The sequence below is a fragment of the Capronia epimyces genome (genome assembly GCF_000585565.1).
Source record: "Capronia epimyces CBS 606.96 chromosome Unknown aczIQ-supercont1.3, whole genome shotgun sequence".
Taxonomy (NCBI): Eukaryota; Fungi; Ascomycota; class Eurotiomycetes; order Chaetothyriales; family Herpotrichiellaceae; genus Capronia; species Capronia epimyces.
The window spans coordinates 1,900,681-1,916,622 of NW_006912906.1; the positions used below are offsets into that span (position 1 = coordinate 1,900,681).

Genomic DNA, 15,942 nt, shown 5'->3' on the forward strand with positions numbered 1-15,942 from the left:
ATTTGGCTCCCTGTGTCGTCGGCTGTCTGCTCTGGAACCGGGATCCGATATTTAAGATGCATCTGTTCGGTGTCTTCCCAATTGTCGTTTTGAGACTTGGGTTCGATCCCGGCGGGATAGCAGAGCTCCTAGAACGTCAGGCAACTGCGCAATTCTGGATCCTCCAGTCTGCGGATGTATACTTTTTCTGAATGGACGTTCCTGTCTGTCATTCTATTCGCGTGGATGTAGACCGACTGCCCGTGCCTTCTAAGCACGTCTCTGTACGCGGCGTTTTCGTGTTCGCGAAGACTCATGAACCTATCGTGAAAGCTGTTCTCGATAGCCTCGTAAAGAACGGCGCTCATGGCCCACTGAGCGCCGCCAAAGAGATACTGGTCGGCGGCCCTCGTGCCGTGAATGCGCCGGCCCATCTGGTAATCATACTCTGAGCACCAGAACTTGAATCGGTCACGCCTCAATGCCGCGGCCGACGGCCCGCGCATATCGTCGAGAAGATAGTCGAGCCATACGTAAAGACCATCTTCATCTATCTGCATGTCGTCATCGTCGTCTTCTCGTTCCTCGAACCCCTCCGGGATGGACGGGTAATCGGACCGCTCCAGGCCGAACAATTTCTTTCGGGTGGCGAGACCGACGAGACGGTTCTGGAGGTCCTCACAGGAGCCACCCACAGGTGCGCCGGACGGCAGGTCGAATGAAATGGCGTCGGTATTTCGGACGCGTGCCAACGGTGTCAGCATAAGTTCCAAGTCTGAAAAGCTTTCCCCATTGTCAACCAATCTTCTCTGAACTTGATCCCAGGCGGTAATGTCGGGGAGCGTTCTGTTCCAGGACCCTCCAGTGTGCCATTTGTGTGTCTTGCCGTCTCGAACCTTGATGGCGATGGGGGGCAATCGAGCCGACACTCGTGACTTTGGGACGACGATGTCTTCCTCGGTGACGGGGATTTTCTCTGGGTCCGCCCATCGAGGGAGCAAAGCCGTCACTAGGGAGGTGGATTGCAGCCAGCCTCGAACGACTTGGCCTGGATCGTGTATGTTTGGCGGGTCGATCAGGATGCGAATGCCCCTGAATCGGTCTATGGGCATCGAATCGAGAATGCTGTAGTCAGGGTGCGGCGTTGCAACATCGAGGACACTGTGGCGGCCCCAGGTGGAGTTGTCAGGGTTGATGATGGTGACCGTTGTGGAGGAGGAGGAAGGATCGATGTGAAAGCCGAGAACAAAGTCCTCCTTGTTGAAATGAGCCCTAAGGTCGTTGTGGAACTTTCTGTTCACGTATAGCAACCCGTGTGCGCGGATTTTCACGCACTCGTCGTATATCATACGTCGAAGTTCTGATGGGAGGGAATCCACGATAGTTTGATAGCTTCTGATTTATCGTAAGTGAGGATGCTTGAGACAAACCTTTTGGAAGGAACCCTGGTGACTGCGAACGTGTTAATTATAGATACCCTTGCTGTCTTACCTGACGGTCCTCAAAGGTCCTCAGAGTGGACTCGATATGACTCAAGAGTTTGCGCAAGTCTGGCTCAACCTTGAGGAATGAATAGTCTGATGGCATATTCAGGCCCAACAAATTAATTACTATTTGCCTAAGTGTTCAGGTCTGACAAACAATCCACCTCATTCTTATGCCGGCCTCTCTGATGTCGCCCTCTCCCTCCTCTCCTTCGCTGCTGCCTTTGTCTGCTGATGTTGATAGACACCAAGGCCCCTCTTGCAGTCGTCCTTGAACCTTTTCAGTATTGCCCCAGCTTTCTGGGGGTCCACCGCAGCTAGCTCGGCATGGGCGCTCAATGCCTCGTTGATGGCCGCGTTGCCCTCGTCCTCCCTTGTGGCGACGTCCAGCCGAGGATCCACCACCTCTTGTCGTTTGCTCATGGTGTCCGACTCATCCTCGAGAAGCTCATGCTTTCGCTTCAGGGCGCCGGGTTTGGTCGAATCGGACCGAAGTCCTCGCCGTTGCGAGCTGACAAGACCTTGCACGATTGGCGTCTCCTCTGCCCGGAAATTGCCTGCCAGGAATGATTGTTCCTGTATTGCCAAAGGTAACCGGCGTATATCTCTGCTCGTACCAGTCTGTGGTAGAGCACTGGAGGAACCAGGAGCCCCCTCGGACGGACCTGGTGCTGGCTCGGAGGCACTCCGCTTGACCGCCCGTTTTGGCGCCCATTGGTCGGCGTCTTTGTCATAGACGACGTGCTGGGCTTTGTAGAGATGGATGATCTTTCTCCATTTCTCGAGGTCTTCGTCCGATTCTTCCGGCAGAATTGCCGGCAGGGCAGCGACGTCTTCATCGGCCTGCATTGCTAGGCCCTCCCAATTTTGTTCGGCTTTTAGTGCCATATTTCTGGAGTGAAACATTTCATTCCGGGAAGCGTACTCCCTAGTGGCAAATGTTGCGGTGGACATGTCGACCCTTCGGTCGACTTTGTTGGCAGCGGTCACAGCTTTCTCAAAAGACCCATACTAAGCGTCATTTGCAAGCTTGCCGGAAGATTCCTAATCCTCTAGCTTTTTGGCAATTTGGGTCGCATGGCACTTGATTTGGGCGTTGTTTGGTGCATGTTGCTTGATGAAATTGAAGAGGCCGCCCGCGTAATCCCCTAGGCGCTTTTTGGCCTTCATGTTGTCAAGCTCCCTTTTGACCAACGCCAGTTCCGCACGAAGCCTTTCGACTTCATCGTTCTTGTCTGCATCTGGTGACAATCTAGATCTCAGCGGGAGGGAAGGAAATGAACTTACTGACTCCATTGTGTTTGAGATGTGATGAAGGTGTTTGACGTGACTTGAACTCAAGGAGCTCTCCGTCCCAAAGACAATCAACAAAGATCAAAGCACTTGTATCTGGCGAGCACCGGGCATCTAAAAGGCACCTGAGACTTGACACAACACATTACGCTTAAACCAAACAACATTGCATCATCACGGTGGGCGGCAACCGCTGCCGGGGCGTCTGTATCAAGGCAAACCATGTACGAGTAGATCCCATGCCCGTTGAGAAAAAGAATTGCTTCATTATTACTCCGTATAGTCCGGAGAATGGTATAAACATCCTACTGTACACACTGATCTGTTCTCTGTTCCCCGTCCCCCAGCCAGAGCAAATCGCCATTGAAACTCGAAAGGCCCAACCTTTGTACGGAGTCCTACTCGTGACGTACGACTAATGATAAACCGATTCCTCTTTCATGTCGCAGCTCGCGGTTTCACTTGGAAATCCCGCCTGAAGCTGAGATCCATATGGAAGAGGGGGGAGGATCGGGTGGGGAGATATCACGCCCACAATAGGGGATGCGAACCAACATTCTCTCTTTCGATCACAACCCATGTCATCATCATCATCCAACACTTGCCCTACTTCAGGCTGGCTTCAATATAGCCACGACTACTATTGCTAGCAGTGGAGAGGATGGTGGTGATTGCTTTTCGGCTGAGGTATGTTTGGTTTGGCGGCGAGGGGGAGGATGGATGGACGGAGCTATCATGCCCCGAGGATCATGTCAGATGCTCAACGTTTCATCTTCAACGTCGTAAATCATTCGTAAGTGTCGTGGGTATCAATCATGTAAGGAAAAAGTACAAGGTTAGTTAGTTGATCGCTCGAGAAAACAAATTTATCAAATAAAATTCAATCATCTTCATTGACCTCCACGGCCGTCTCTCTAATCATGACGGGTCGGTTTTGTTTGGAAACAAAACTTTGATCTTGGAGTTCGTATTTTGTCGACAGTGGTGGTGGAGGTCTTCTCTTGGGGCTGGCTGGAGCAGTCGTTGTTTGGGACGTGGTCGTGTTGAGGCCGTAGGCTTTCAGGTCCTGCTACGTAGCGTCGATGACATGGGCATCTTCGTCCCCAATGTCACAGCCAAAGATTGCAACGTCGCCACCCGGGGCAGTATATTCGCTGTCTTCTTCTTCGTAGCAGTCTTTGAATGGATCCGAATCTTCGTCATCAGAGCTCGAGTCGACGGGAACAGTCTCGGACAGTTCGGTGAGGTCATGAGACCAGCGTCGTACACTGTCGACATTGGAAGCATGTGCAACTATCCTGTGAAGGTCGGGTGTTTGTCGACGGCATTCATTGTCTAGTTTGGATTGACCGAGGTGGTAAAGTAGACTCGGTAGGCGGTGATGGCGGGTTTGTTTTTGGAGGTGAGCATGTTGTTGTGAGTATTGGTCGTCGAAGACCGATAGATCATATGTGTGTGTGGGTGTGTGGGTGTGTCGACGAGTAACCAATGTCATTGTATGCGAGAGACTTTTTTGTTGTTTGTGGTCTGGTTGGAAGGAGTCAATAATGGAGGGAGGCAAGTCCAAGAATGTTATATCTTTTGTCTTGTGTGCAATATGAACCACCGGAGACAGGATTTGAGTGACAAGGAGAATGCTCGCAGATGTGACGGCGGATCTGAGGAGTGAGGAGGACGACGTATCCACGGAACAAGGATGAAATCCCAAGATTCCGCGAGTCCGCCTAGCAATGACCTGACGATCAGGCCCCGGAAGATGCGAAGATGCGGCAGAACAGGGACTGATGACTGAGGGATGGTCGGAGGGAGGGTAAGAGGTATCTCGCACACAGGGGTGTGCATTTGGTAGGAGTGGGCTGTGGTGAGCGAAGCCACTGGCGAGAGTACAATACTCATACGAGTTACCGGGCGTTGTCCTTCGTACTAGGTACCTACCTACCTACTAGGTAAAGGTAGTATTGTCGATCGGATCAAGGACCTAGTGGGAAATGATAGATTCGCACTCATCACTTTTTGGTGTACAGAGTACCTTAACGAACACCTAACGAGTACGTGACCAATTTTTAAAGCGGCGTGCTGACCGTAGTTTTCCTAATAACCCTTGGCACATCCTTGAACCGCGTACAGTACTCGTAAGTACAGTATCCGTATTAATTACCCTATGGTTATAGTATTTCGCCTGGCCCATTTCCAAATTTCATTGCGCTGCCCATGAGTTCCGTTTGGATGTTGGCTGGGAACGGGAACACGAACTGCGATAGTATTCTAGTGAGGCCTGCATAGCACATGTTGACCAACTCAATGCCTATCATCTGAGGCAAGCAGCCACCATGATACTGATACTCACGACCGCGACCGCGACCGCTGCCGACAACGAACGAGTCATCCACGGACGACGACCACACGCAACCCGAGCCCTATTCCCATCGCGATGCCCTTCCACGACCTTAACGTGCCGTACACGGCCAACCACGCCGACCAGTCGCACACATTAGCCTTCCACGCCGAACTGGGGTACTCGGTTGTAGCGGTGTCGGTGGCCGAGACCGGCAAGCTGCCTCCCACACTCCCAACGATCCCCGTCTCTGCTCTGACCGTGCCCAAGTCTATCACGACGGTCCTGACACGGCTGACGCTCACCATCTCGGACGCGGCACAGAACCACCGGCTGGCGTCCCTACAGTCGCAATACTCGCTGCTGGCGCTGCGTCCGACGAACGAAAAAGCCCTCCAGCTCTGCTGCTCCTCGCTGGACTGCGACCTCATCTCGCTCGACTTCAGCCAGCGCCTGCCGTTCTGGCTGAAGTTCACGACCGTGTCATCGGCGCTGCAGCGCGGCGTGCGCTTCGAGATCTGCTACGGCCCCGGCGTGCAGGGCGGAAACCCCGACGCGCGCAGGAACCTGATCAGCGGGTCGGCGGCGCTGATCCGCGCCACCAGAGGTCGAGGGATCATATTGAGCAGCGAAGCGAAGAACGCGTTGGGCGTGAGGGGACCACACGATGTCATCAATCTCGCCCAGGTCTGGGGTTTAGGACAGGAGAGGGGCAAAGAGGCACTATGTGAAGAGGCTGGGAAGGTGGTCAGATTGGCTGCCCTCAAGCGCAGCAGTTTCCGCGGCGTGGTCCAGGCGATCGAGGGCGGGGCGGAGAATACGAGTATTCCTGCCAAAAAGGTCGAGAGACTCCAACAGACGCAGAAAGAGAAAGCCTCGAACCCTGCTCGTTGGGCGGGAGGGAAGAACAGCGTCGTCAGAGAGCAAGAAGCCACGAGAGGGAAAAACAGCGTCGTCAAAGAGCAAGGAACCACGAAAGACGGCCGAGAAGAGACGGAAACAGGTTTCTTCAACTTGAACGGCACGAAAAGGAAATCTTCCACCGCATCCTTGACACCCACACAGTCGGCACCAACCCGAGACGGCGAGGAGAAACAACCACTATCCAAGCGCGAAACGAAAAGAAGAGCGAAGAAGGCAAGGCTGGAACGTCAAGATGGTCCCCGTCCCAGACCAGGCGACCCCGAGGCTGCCTGCGTCTAACAGCACGTACTCCCGCCTCATGAGCGTCCGATCAAGTGATCAAAATATCACGATTTTGGTTTCCCGCATGGCGCATCATCTTGGCGCCATGACTGCGGCTGTCTAACTCTCAGGAAGAAGCAGAAGCCTCGGCCAGCCGCCAGACTTGAAAAATAGCTAAGAAGGAAAGGAAAGGCGCATCGACCTGGCGCGATGACTGCGGGTGATCTAACTCTCAGGAATCAGGAAGAAGCAGATGCAGATGCAGAAGTATTGGCCACACGCGAGACATGAAAATTGGCCAAGAAGGAAAGTAAAGGCGCAGAGAGCCGGAGTGGGAGTAAGCTATCTTGTGTTCTAGATCCTAGATCCTAGCCCTGGCGTGGATATCTGCCCTTTGCCTTTTCGGCATCCACCTCTAAATGTACAAGAATGGAAAAAGAAAGAGAAAACAAAAGAACCATCCCACGATTGGGATTGGGATACCATCCATATCCATATGACTGCGCCCCAAGGGTATATCGTCGTTCATAAGATCCACCACAAATGTCTGGTTCTGGTCCTGGTCCTGAGACTTTCCCTCTTTCTGTTCTGGGTAAGCTCTCTTGATCTGGCCCAACTTGCTACCTATGCTATGATACCCAAGTCGGGACCGGTGCCGGTGCTCTCTTCCCGATGCCCAGAGTATAAGCGTTCTTGAGTGAGAGAGTTGCTGCATCTACTGACTGGAAGGAACCGACTGGAAAGCCGCCGTTCGAGGCGGAGACGGACGCGGCGGCTGCCGATGCTGAGGAAGTGGTGGGCGGCGAGGGAGAAGCGGGCGAAGAAGTGGTCGTAGTCGCGGTCGCGGTCGAGGCTGCGGAGGAGGATGACGAAGTGGAAGTGGAAGTGGAAGCTTCTGGCTCAGGCGCCTTTCCTGCTTTAGTAGGCTCCGACACGTTAGACGTAGCGCTGCTGGGACCAGAGGTATCCGTACCAGAAGTCGTTGCCGTTGCCGTTTCGGTTGCAGCAGAGCCTAAACGTGGCGTCAGCGACGCAGACACAGGACGCAGACACGGCTTTGTTTCGTGCTAGCTAGCTAAGGTAGCTACTCACCCGACGATGATTCTGTGAAGAAGCCTCCTGGAGATACCGCCGCTGCGGGAGATCCGGCACTGGCGGTCGGGGCGGGTGCCGCGGCAGCGGCGGCGACGGTGACGCCGGTCTGGACAGCCTGCGAGGCAGGGATCGAAGACAGTCCTGGTGTAAATGCCGGGTTGGTGGACGTGAAGACCGGGGCGTTGCCCAACAGAGCCGCCGCTCCGCCCGCCGTGGCCAGAGCAGACACGAAGGCGGGAGGAGGGCCGCACCAGCAGCCCGGGGGAGCGTTCTGCCATTGCGTCACGTATGCGGTTACAACGGACGCGGTGCACGGCGACACGGCGGTGATGGTGGTCTGGAGAGTCTCCAGTTAGTTGATTCAAGTCTTCTGAGGTGGTGCGGTTCACGCAGGCAAGATACTCACCGTCTCAGTCGTGGTTGATGTCGCTGGAGGCGCGCAATCCTGGGCCTGGAAAATAGTGGTCGGTGCCGCAACCGTCACAACAGAGGTCTGGTAGACTGTTGACGCTTGATACTGGTTGTTGCCGCCACCGCTGCCACCGCTCCAGCCGTTCCCTCCACTCCCTCCACTCCATCCACCACCGCCGCCGCCTTTGCCCTGACCTTGGCCTTGTCCTCCCGAGTAACCGTCGCCGCCACCGCCGTTATAGTCACCGGCCCAAACCTGCGAACGTGTCAGCAAATGGAAACCCTTGCACTGTCAGGCAAAAGGTCGTACTTGCGCCAGGCAAGCTGCCAAGATGGAGAGTGTGTAAAAGGAGCGGACAGCCGGCATCGCGATCAAATGTATAATGGTATAGGAGTTTTCAAAAAGGAGTGAGAGCGCGAGAGGATGAATTAGATGGATGATATGATGTCCAGCAACACTAAGAACGAATGACTCTGAGGGTGGAAGACCGAGATGAAGGGACGAACAAGAAGCAGCGAAGGTCGGGTCTCTAAATGGACAATTGGAAGGGGGATTGAAAGGGCACCAGAGCCACGGCCAGATTGAAGGGACAAGGCTCCTTTCGGTGCGAGGCACATCCGGACAGTGGCTTCAGACGACGAGTGATGAGGGAGGACAGGGACAGTCGGCGGCGAGCTGGACTGAAGTGTTTGCAGTCGCCGACCGGCTGGCCGCCATTGGAGGAAGCCACATCTCAAACATGAGCTGCGACGTGAGCGTCTTCATTGCAGTCTCGAAGTTGTGCCCGTTGGTGGCTGGGGGTATCATGTTGGGCTTAGACGTGCCAGAAGTGCTTGCTGAGACGCGTGGTGTTTCATCCTCGGCGGCACCTGGACGCCGGACCAGAGGCTTTGCGCACCACTCAGCCTGGGCGTCTCAGTCAGGAAGACGGGCAGTCTTGGCCCGGACTCGCTACATCTGGAGGGGACGAAGGGTGAAGCCTGGAACCCTAGATCTCGCTGTGTGTTCTATAGGAAGTATAGTACCATAGTACTCCGTAGGTGTCCAGGAGATTGATCGGATGGGATGAATTCCACTGCCAGTGCTTCGAGATGTGATGGAAACCGGGGAACTCCAAGAATGGCGTCTTGGCAGCTTTGGCGTTGTAAGCCTCCGACGAGGCTGGCACTCTACAGAGTTCAGTATACGGGTACTCTGTAGTCTCTATTGTGTACGGACTACACGTACTAAGCCAATCTTCTGGAAGAAGACCAGCCATACATCTAAGGAAGAAGCGTGTGGGTGTGGGATTCCATCATAGTATTTCTCTATGCTCTAGGCCGTACCATCTACTCAGTAGACCGGACCGCTTGCAAGGTTCAAGCATGCCGTGCCGTCTTTGGGCCACCACCTTCCGCCACAGTCTAGCTCGATGGCCAACCGCGAACTGTCGAGGTTTGGGCAGCGAGTCGAGCACGTCTTCAGTGACTGTTGACCGTTGGGACATGGTTCTCGAACAAGGGCTCTGGCTCGTCCATACTCCCGCACAGAGTTCCTGCATGCTCGAGACCGCCATTCCTGGCCTGTTGCTCCACAGTACAGCATGCCTGTCGAGTTGTCGGGTTCCATTAGTTGGGCTGAGTGACAGAGGCCATGAGTATGGTCTAAGTCGATGGTCTATCTTGCGGCTTGGATCCATCAGCTAACGGCTATGCGCCCGGTGTTGGTAGTTAGTTTCTTCATTTCAACTCGTCTCGTCACTTCGGCTGCCAGATCGGTGATTTTGACAAGCACTCCCTCTTTCTCACTGTTCACCATGTCCAGTCAGTCAATCTCCATGTCACGTTAGAACAGGCAAAACCCTGTGGAGCACTTACGGATGTCCTTCCGGCAAGCCCATTTCCTTTACCCGGACTTCTCCTTTCGCTTGCTCATCCTCACCGAGGATGACTGCAAACGGGGAGCCTGCTTGCTCTGCGTTTTTGAATTGGACTTGTGGCTTGGGCTTTTTCTTGTACGTAAATTCCACTTTGAGACCTGCATCCAACAGCACTTTCGTCACCTCGATCCGCTGCTTGGCCATGCCATCGAAACCGCCGCCTCCAAAAGCCATGACATAGACATCGGGCGCATTGGACGAAATGTAGCTGAAGGTTTCGCCTTTGGCAATCCTCGCTTTCGTGATGCTGAAGATGCGATCGACCCCGAAGCTCACACCAACGCATGGCAGGTCCGCGTTGGATCGAAACCGTTCGACGAGGTGGTCATACCGGCCACCAGCAGCGACCGACCCGATACCCACCGATGGATCATTGGAACGGTCCTCGTCTTCATCGAGCACTTTTTTCTCCTTCTTGCCCTTCTTCTGGACTTCTTGGGCAACGTCGCTGCCGTTGGCGATCACAGGTGCAGACCCTTCCGTGACGACCTCGTAGATAATACCGGTGTAGTAGTCCAGCCCACGAGCGAGTGACAGGTCAAACGAGATCTTGTCCAGCGCCCCCCACGCCGAAAGGTAGTCCATCAGAATCTCCATTTCGTCAATGCCCTTCTTCGCCTTGGCGTTGTTCATCAGGGCCTCGTCTTTCTGCAGCTCTTCGAGTAGATCCTTCCCGCCCTTCCGGGTCACGTAGGTTTGGATCTTGTCAGCCACGGCTTCGTCGAGACCTTTCGTCTCCACCATCTCTTTCTTCACCTCATCCCAAGGCGACTTGTCCAGTTTGTCCACCGCACTTGATATCATCCTGATCTTCTCTTCGGGCACGCCGCATACTTCGAAGAGACCGTCGAGTATCCTGCGGTCGTTGAGCTTGATGGTATATCGGCCACTCCACTCCAACGACTCAAAGACCTCGACGATGATCGCGATGACCTCGCTATCGGCGATCATGGGATCACTGGCTCCTGCAAAATCGATATCGCACTGGTAGAATTCCCGCATGCGTCCTTTGGCGATCGCAGGTTGGTCTCTTCGGTACACCTTACTTATGGCGAACCTTTTGTAGTTCTTGATATTTGCGTTCATGGCCAACCACCGGGCGAATGGCACGGTCAGATCATAGCGCAACGACAGTAGTTCGCCTCCTTGATCTTTCAGGTCATAGATGAGCTTGGAGTCCTCGCCATATTTGCCCTTCAATACTTCTTCCCGCTCAAACACCGGGGTGTCGAGCTTCTTGCCCCCGTGACGGCGGAAGACACGAGATATTTGCGCGAGGATGTCTTCCAGGAGGTCGACGTCTTCCCCGGCCCAATCTCGTGTCCCTTTCGGGTTCTTGATCAACTCTTGCTTCTTCTCCTTTTCTTTTCCCATCGTGGAGCAGTCTCGGGTGAGAGGCTTGACGGTGATCTGACGATGTAGAGCCGCAAAGGTCTGTCTGGGCAGGAGTCTAGTCGTACATGCGTAAACTCGAAGGATACTAGTAGGGCGCATGCGAGGGCAAGGGCGGTACTAGAGAGTAGAGGGAGAGGCGGTGACTCAGTTGGGCAACGGAACAGGAATGGAACAAATTGGGAACCGCAGCTGGCATATAAAATGCGTGCTATACATACATGCTGCACTGTCACCACGAACCTCGATTGGGCAGGAAAATGATTTACGATTTGCAACGAACTCGAACAAACTTGCCAAGACCAGACCATTACCCCTCGCGCGGCGGTGATATCTACATGTACGTACTACATGCAATAAGTACTATTATCAGGATCATATATCTAAAGGCACCAGGGCTCTAGCCACCTGTGTCACTGAAGCAAGCAAGATACAAGACACAAGGCGATACATCGAAATATATTGGAGCCTATCTCGTCCGATAGCCCTCAGGCCACCGCCGGACATCTACACACTGGACACTCTAACGTTCAGCCATGCATGCCAACACCCTCCTGCACCAACCTCTACCACGTAGTTGATCCCGGAATATGCCCTGGACTGTAGCTACCTCTCTGTGGGCTGCGCAGTGCGCCACCAACAATTCCCCCTGCCGGACTGCCATTGTTCTGCCCTCTGCTGCCGCTGCTTCCGCTTCCCTTCCGCCCCGGGTTGTCGTATTCCGCGGTCGAGGGCATTGGAGGTATCGGATCAGCATCCTCGAAGTCGCCAGAAAAATTGCTGATCCCGCCAGCTGACCGGTTGGTATCCGATCTGGGTCGGCGCTGATCCGTAGAGGGAAGAGTTTTAGCATATGCAAGGAAAGGAGAGGCTTGAACCTCGGTGATGACAGGGCTATTCGGGAACGCTTGGAAACTGCCAAATGCATAGGGGCGAGCGTGTTGTGGCGGAGGGCGGGTGCCAGGAAGCTCTCCCTCAGGGGTCAGAGGCCCGCTGTTGTTGAGCATGATTTCTCGCTGAGCAAGTTCCTGGTTCTCGAGGAGGTCGAGCTCCCGGAGGTTGGTTTCCCACCGCATCCTCGCATTCCTCAATTCGTTTTCCACGAACCGGATCTGATGCGTCAACTCCACCTCGCGTCTCTGCTGATCAGCCCCCTTCGCACTTGACTCGGCGGCCCTTCTTTCCTTCTCGTTCAGTCCTTGCGCATTCGCTTGAGTTATCCGGTCATGCTGTTCGGTGAGCTTGGTGTTGCGACCTGTTAGACGTTCCTTGCGAGAAACGATGGTGTTGAGTTCGCCGTTGGCACAGGAGAGTTCATTGTTCGCGGCTGAGCGAGCCTTGGTCAACACCTCATTCGCGTCAGCAAGTAGCTTGGTCTGTTCCTCGTAAGCCGTTTTGCAAGCGTGGTGCTCGTCAATTTCGTCCGCGGGGGTCGACACCAGGCCTTCGAGCGCGGCATCGATCTCAAGAGTGGCATCCTCGGTCTGGCGAATACTGCGTTCAGCTTGCAACAACTTTTGCCTCTGCTTGGTGTCGTCACTGGCAGTCTTAAGACGCGTGTTGAAGCTGTCGACTTCCTTTTCCACTTTCGCAAGCGTAGTTCGATGTTGACGACGGAGCTTGGTGAGGCGATTGCGAGCCTCGGTCAATTTGGCTTCGGCTGTCGCGATGGAATTCTTCAGCGTAGTCGTGGGCGAGGATGGTCGGGTTGATTGACGAACAGGCACGGGGGCCATCGAAGCAGGCAAGTCTTTGTCGAGTAGCATCGGCGTTTTGACCATGACCGATGCAAATTCTTCTTCTCCGTCGCTACGAATGAAGCTGCAAGTGTAGGTACAATTGGGCGCCAGACCAGAGATTGTACCCGACCACTGGGCAGACGGGCCTTCGGAAGCTGCAGAGTGGTCCACCGCATCAAGACTAACGGAATGCCACTTTGCGCCGTTGATGCGCACATAGAACGGTCTGTTGTCGCCCATCAACGCGGAATCCTGGTTTGTCTCGGCGGATGGTATATAAGCTGCTTCGAAGGAGATGGACGAAGGGTCCACGTTGGTGATCCAGATGAGGCCTCGCTGCACGGTTTCAAACGGCGTGCCTTGGTTGTTCGCGACGGTTGGAAGGGCTTTATTGTGTTCAACCTCTCGGAGAACATGGACTTTGGTACTGGCCAGGGCGGCCCAGAAGGGCTGTTTGCTCCGGACATGATTTGCTTGTCGTCTCCGCTTCTTCGCACTCACAAGCTTCTCCTTGCCTTCTTTCAACCCCGGCGTCGGAGGGGCTTGATAGTCGATTGATGAGGAGACGCCCGCGGACGCAGACTCCAGTGCCGAGATGTCCGACGCAGAGCCTGCGGAGGCTTCTGTATCGATGCGTTTCGACTTCGCCGTGGGGATGGACTGTGAGCTGCTAACATTGCGGCGCACGAGCGCCATCACAGCTTGACTGATGATGTGTATTGCAAATAAACTCCGGATATGCGATGGAGCTCCTGGACTCTGGCCAAAGTCGGAGTCGGAGGGCAGGTATTTGAAATACTCCGCGACCCCAGTCTGGGCGAGTAGATCCATAGGCACCAGATTTGTGAACAGAAAACGGCGGACACCTCTACTTCGGATAAGGTGCAGCAGAAGAACTCCAACGAAGCAGATCAGGTTGACTCTCCCATTTTTCCCTGAGCTGCCATTTCCCAGTGTAATGGCAATCTGTATCTGAGCCAAGTCCAGTGCGAAACTCTGAGCCCATGCCCAGAGGCAGATCCACAATCCGAAGCAGAGCACATCAACCACAACCATGGTAGTGATGCTGGGTGCGCCCGCAGACCCCTGGAAGATGTCGAGTAAGGAAAGGAACGAAACCGGGGCGCCGCCTCCGGGCATCAAGGTCAACGACGCAAATAATGCCTGCACAATGGTCAAGACTATGGAGGGTAGGGCCAGCAAAACAATCAGCAGAGACACGGTGTCGCAAGCTGGCCGAGACCGGATGATAGTCGAGGCGATTTGCAGAGCGCTGACATCCTGAGTAGATTTGGGCCTAGAAGAGGCCATATCGCCCCGTCTTTGTTGCAACATTGCCGACCCATTCGACTCCGAACTATGCTCCTTCTCTTTGCTTTCGCTCCCTTCTGACTCCCCGGCTTTAGACTGGGTCTGGTTCGACCCTTTCGCGACTTCCCGGTTCGCCTCAGACGCAGCAGAACCAGATTGATCGTTGCTCGGTGCGCTCACAGACGGGTCGGCGGAGTGTAACTGAGGGACAGGCTCGGAGGGAACAGGGCCCTTCGCCGTGCCATTGAGGTGACCATTCGACTTTTGTTTTGTGACACGTTTTCCTGGACCTACAAGTCCACTGTCATGGCGGCCGTTGTGCTGATGCTTTTTCGCCGCAGGGTTTCGCGGCATGAAGGTTTGGGAACCGAGTTTGCAGGCCCGCAACCAGCCAGCTTGCGGACGCCTTTCAGGTCAGCAAGCCAACTGGACGAGCGGAGGCCGGAAACGAAGAAAGAAGAGATGGACGCAATATATCGGTATATGGTGGCAAGGATAGGACTGCTGAGATCGTTGCCGATACAGAAATAAGAGGAGAACAAGGGAATGTATAGAAAAAGCTATGGCCGCACGAGTTCGAGGATGCCAAAAGAGTAAAAGATGCGGATGCGGATGCGATGAGTTGCAGTTAGAGTTGCGAGTGCGTGCCAGTACCAGCTGCAGAGTAACCAGAACCAGTAGGCAGGAAGGACCAGCGTGGGGTGGCGAGTTTGGGGGGGGAGGGGGGCAAGCCAGCTGGGTTTCCAGGCGGGAAATAATCATATATTAGGCCTAAAGCACCGGCAAACTCCTATAATACAGACTACCTCAGGTAGGTCCATAGGAGTTGGAGAATGGGTTGTGCGGCGCCCCTACTAGGTAGCAATCATCGGCCTCCCGGGTGACTGTAAATTAATCGTCTGGATCTCTGCCTCCAGGCAACAGACACGTAACGGACAGTGCTGGTGACGCCGGTCAGTGCGATCATGACAGCTGAATCAGGCCCCTAAGCCCCGAACCTCCTGCCCGTGAGGCTTGAGCCCTCAAGCATGCAGCCTGCGCTCCTCACGCATGCAACAGCCTCCTATTGACACGAACCGCCTGATTCCGTGCGGTTTAGCGGTGGGAGAAAAATTCAACCCAATCCGCCACTTGACATTATTGTTGTTAACCAGGCCACTCGCAAGCACACAATACAACCATATGCGGTGGACCCCTCGACATCAGTTTTTTTCTTTCTCCTTCTCCATGAAACGAAAGCAGGACCAATCATACCCGGTTCATGCACTGACCGAGCAGATCCTCAAGGCTGCATACTAGGTGGTTTAGTCTGACTGGGTGAAATCTAACCAACCCATATACCTTTCCCACCTCCGGCATCTATGCCGAGGGCACAGCTGCAATCACCTTTTCCACAGGTTCTGACACCTTTCACAGACTAGCACATGATTCGGGCTTGGACGCTGGAGCTCCTCGGCTTCCCACTTCCTCGCCGTCCGATTTCCAACCGCCCAACTGCCCCTCTGGCTCCGGTGAGAAACACAACTGAAGAGATGCTTAGGCGATCGATTCTGAAACCCAAGGCCGTCCCGCTAGCCCGCAGCCTGCGTTATTTCTACCGCTAGCAGCCTTGACGTGGAGAGCGGAGGGTGGACGACTAAGGCAACTAGGAGGGAACTAAAGAGGCGGAGTGCAGACGCTTTGGCACAGCAATTGCTCACCAAGCTCGAACCAGGCGCCCTCAAGCCTTTCTTAGCTGGGAGCATATGCATATCACATCCCGCCTAGCGATTCAATTCACCTCCGAGTCAGAGTTTAGA

At 54.5% G+C, this 15,942-nt stretch overlaps 7 protein-coding genes across 7 annotated transcripts; 1 reads left to right on the forward strand and 6 right to left on the reverse strand.

Moving 5' to 3' along the window:
• Positions 1-128: 128 nt before the first annotated feature.
• Positions 129-1,328, reverse strand: A1O3_03963 (uncharacterized protein; the record flags this gene model as incomplete). Its single annotated transcript, XM_007734095.1, has 1 exon — positions 129-1,328. One exon carries the CDS (start codon positions 1,326-1,328, stop codon positions 129-131), a length of 1,200 nt encoding a protein of 399 aa, XP_007732285.1.
• A 306-nt stretch (positions 1,329-1,634) lies between these two features.
• A1O3_03964 (uncharacterized protein) lies at positions 1,635-2,351 on the reverse strand (the record flags this gene model as incomplete). The annotated part of the gene is made up of 1 exon (XM_007734096.1): positions 1,635-2,351. The coding sequence occupies one exon, from the start codon at positions 2,349-2,351 to the stop codon at positions 1,635-1,637; it is 717 nt and encodes a 238-aa protein (XP_007732286.1).
• Positions 2,352-3,825: 1,474 nt separating this feature from the next.
• A1O3_03965 (uncharacterized protein) lies at positions 3,826-4,251 on the reverse strand (the record flags this gene model as incomplete). Its single annotated transcript, XM_007734097.1, has 1 exon — positions 3,826-4,251. The coding sequence occupies one exon, from the start codon at positions 4,249-4,251 to the stop codon at positions 3,826-3,828; it is 426 nt and encodes a 141-aa protein (XP_007732287.1).
• A 936-nt stretch (positions 4,252-5,187) lies between these two features.
• On the forward strand, positions 5,188-6,294 carry A1O3_03966 (ribonuclease P/MRP protein subunit RPP1; the record flags this gene model as incomplete). Its single annotated transcript, XM_007734098.1, has 1 exon — positions 5,188-6,294. One exon carries the CDS (start codon positions 5,188-5,190, stop codon positions 6,292-6,294), a length of 1,107 nt encoding a protein of 368 aa, XP_007732288.1.
• Positions 6,295-7,360: 1,066 nt separating this feature from the next.
• A1O3_03967 (uncharacterized protein) lies at positions 7,361-8,149 on the reverse strand (the record flags this gene model as incomplete). The annotated part of the gene is made up of 3 exons (XM_007734099.1): positions 7,361-7,708; positions 7,778-8,038; positions 8,093-8,149. The coding sequence occupies 3 exons, from the start codon at positions 8,147-8,149 to the stop codon at positions 7,361-7,363; spliced, it is 666 nt and encodes a 221-aa protein (XP_007732289.1).
• A 1,311-nt stretch (positions 8,150-9,460) lies between these two features.
• On the reverse strand, positions 9,461-11,075 carry A1O3_03968 (histidyl-tRNA synthetase; the record flags this gene model as incomplete). Its single annotated transcript, XM_007734100.1, has 2 exons — positions 9,461-9,569; positions 9,640-11,075. 2 exons carry the CDS (start codon positions 11,073-11,075, stop codon positions 9,461-9,463), a joined length of 1,545 nt encoding a protein of 514 aa, XP_007732290.1.
• A 584-nt stretch (positions 11,076-11,659) lies between these two features.
• On the reverse strand, positions 11,660-14,497 carry A1O3_03969 (uncharacterized protein; the record flags this gene model as incomplete). Its single annotated transcript, XM_007734101.1, has 1 exon — positions 11,660-14,497. One exon carries the CDS (start codon positions 14,495-14,497, stop codon positions 11,660-11,662), a length of 2,838 nt encoding a protein of 945 aa, XP_007732291.1.
• Between the last annotated feature and the right edge of the window lie 1,445 nt (positions 14,498-15,942).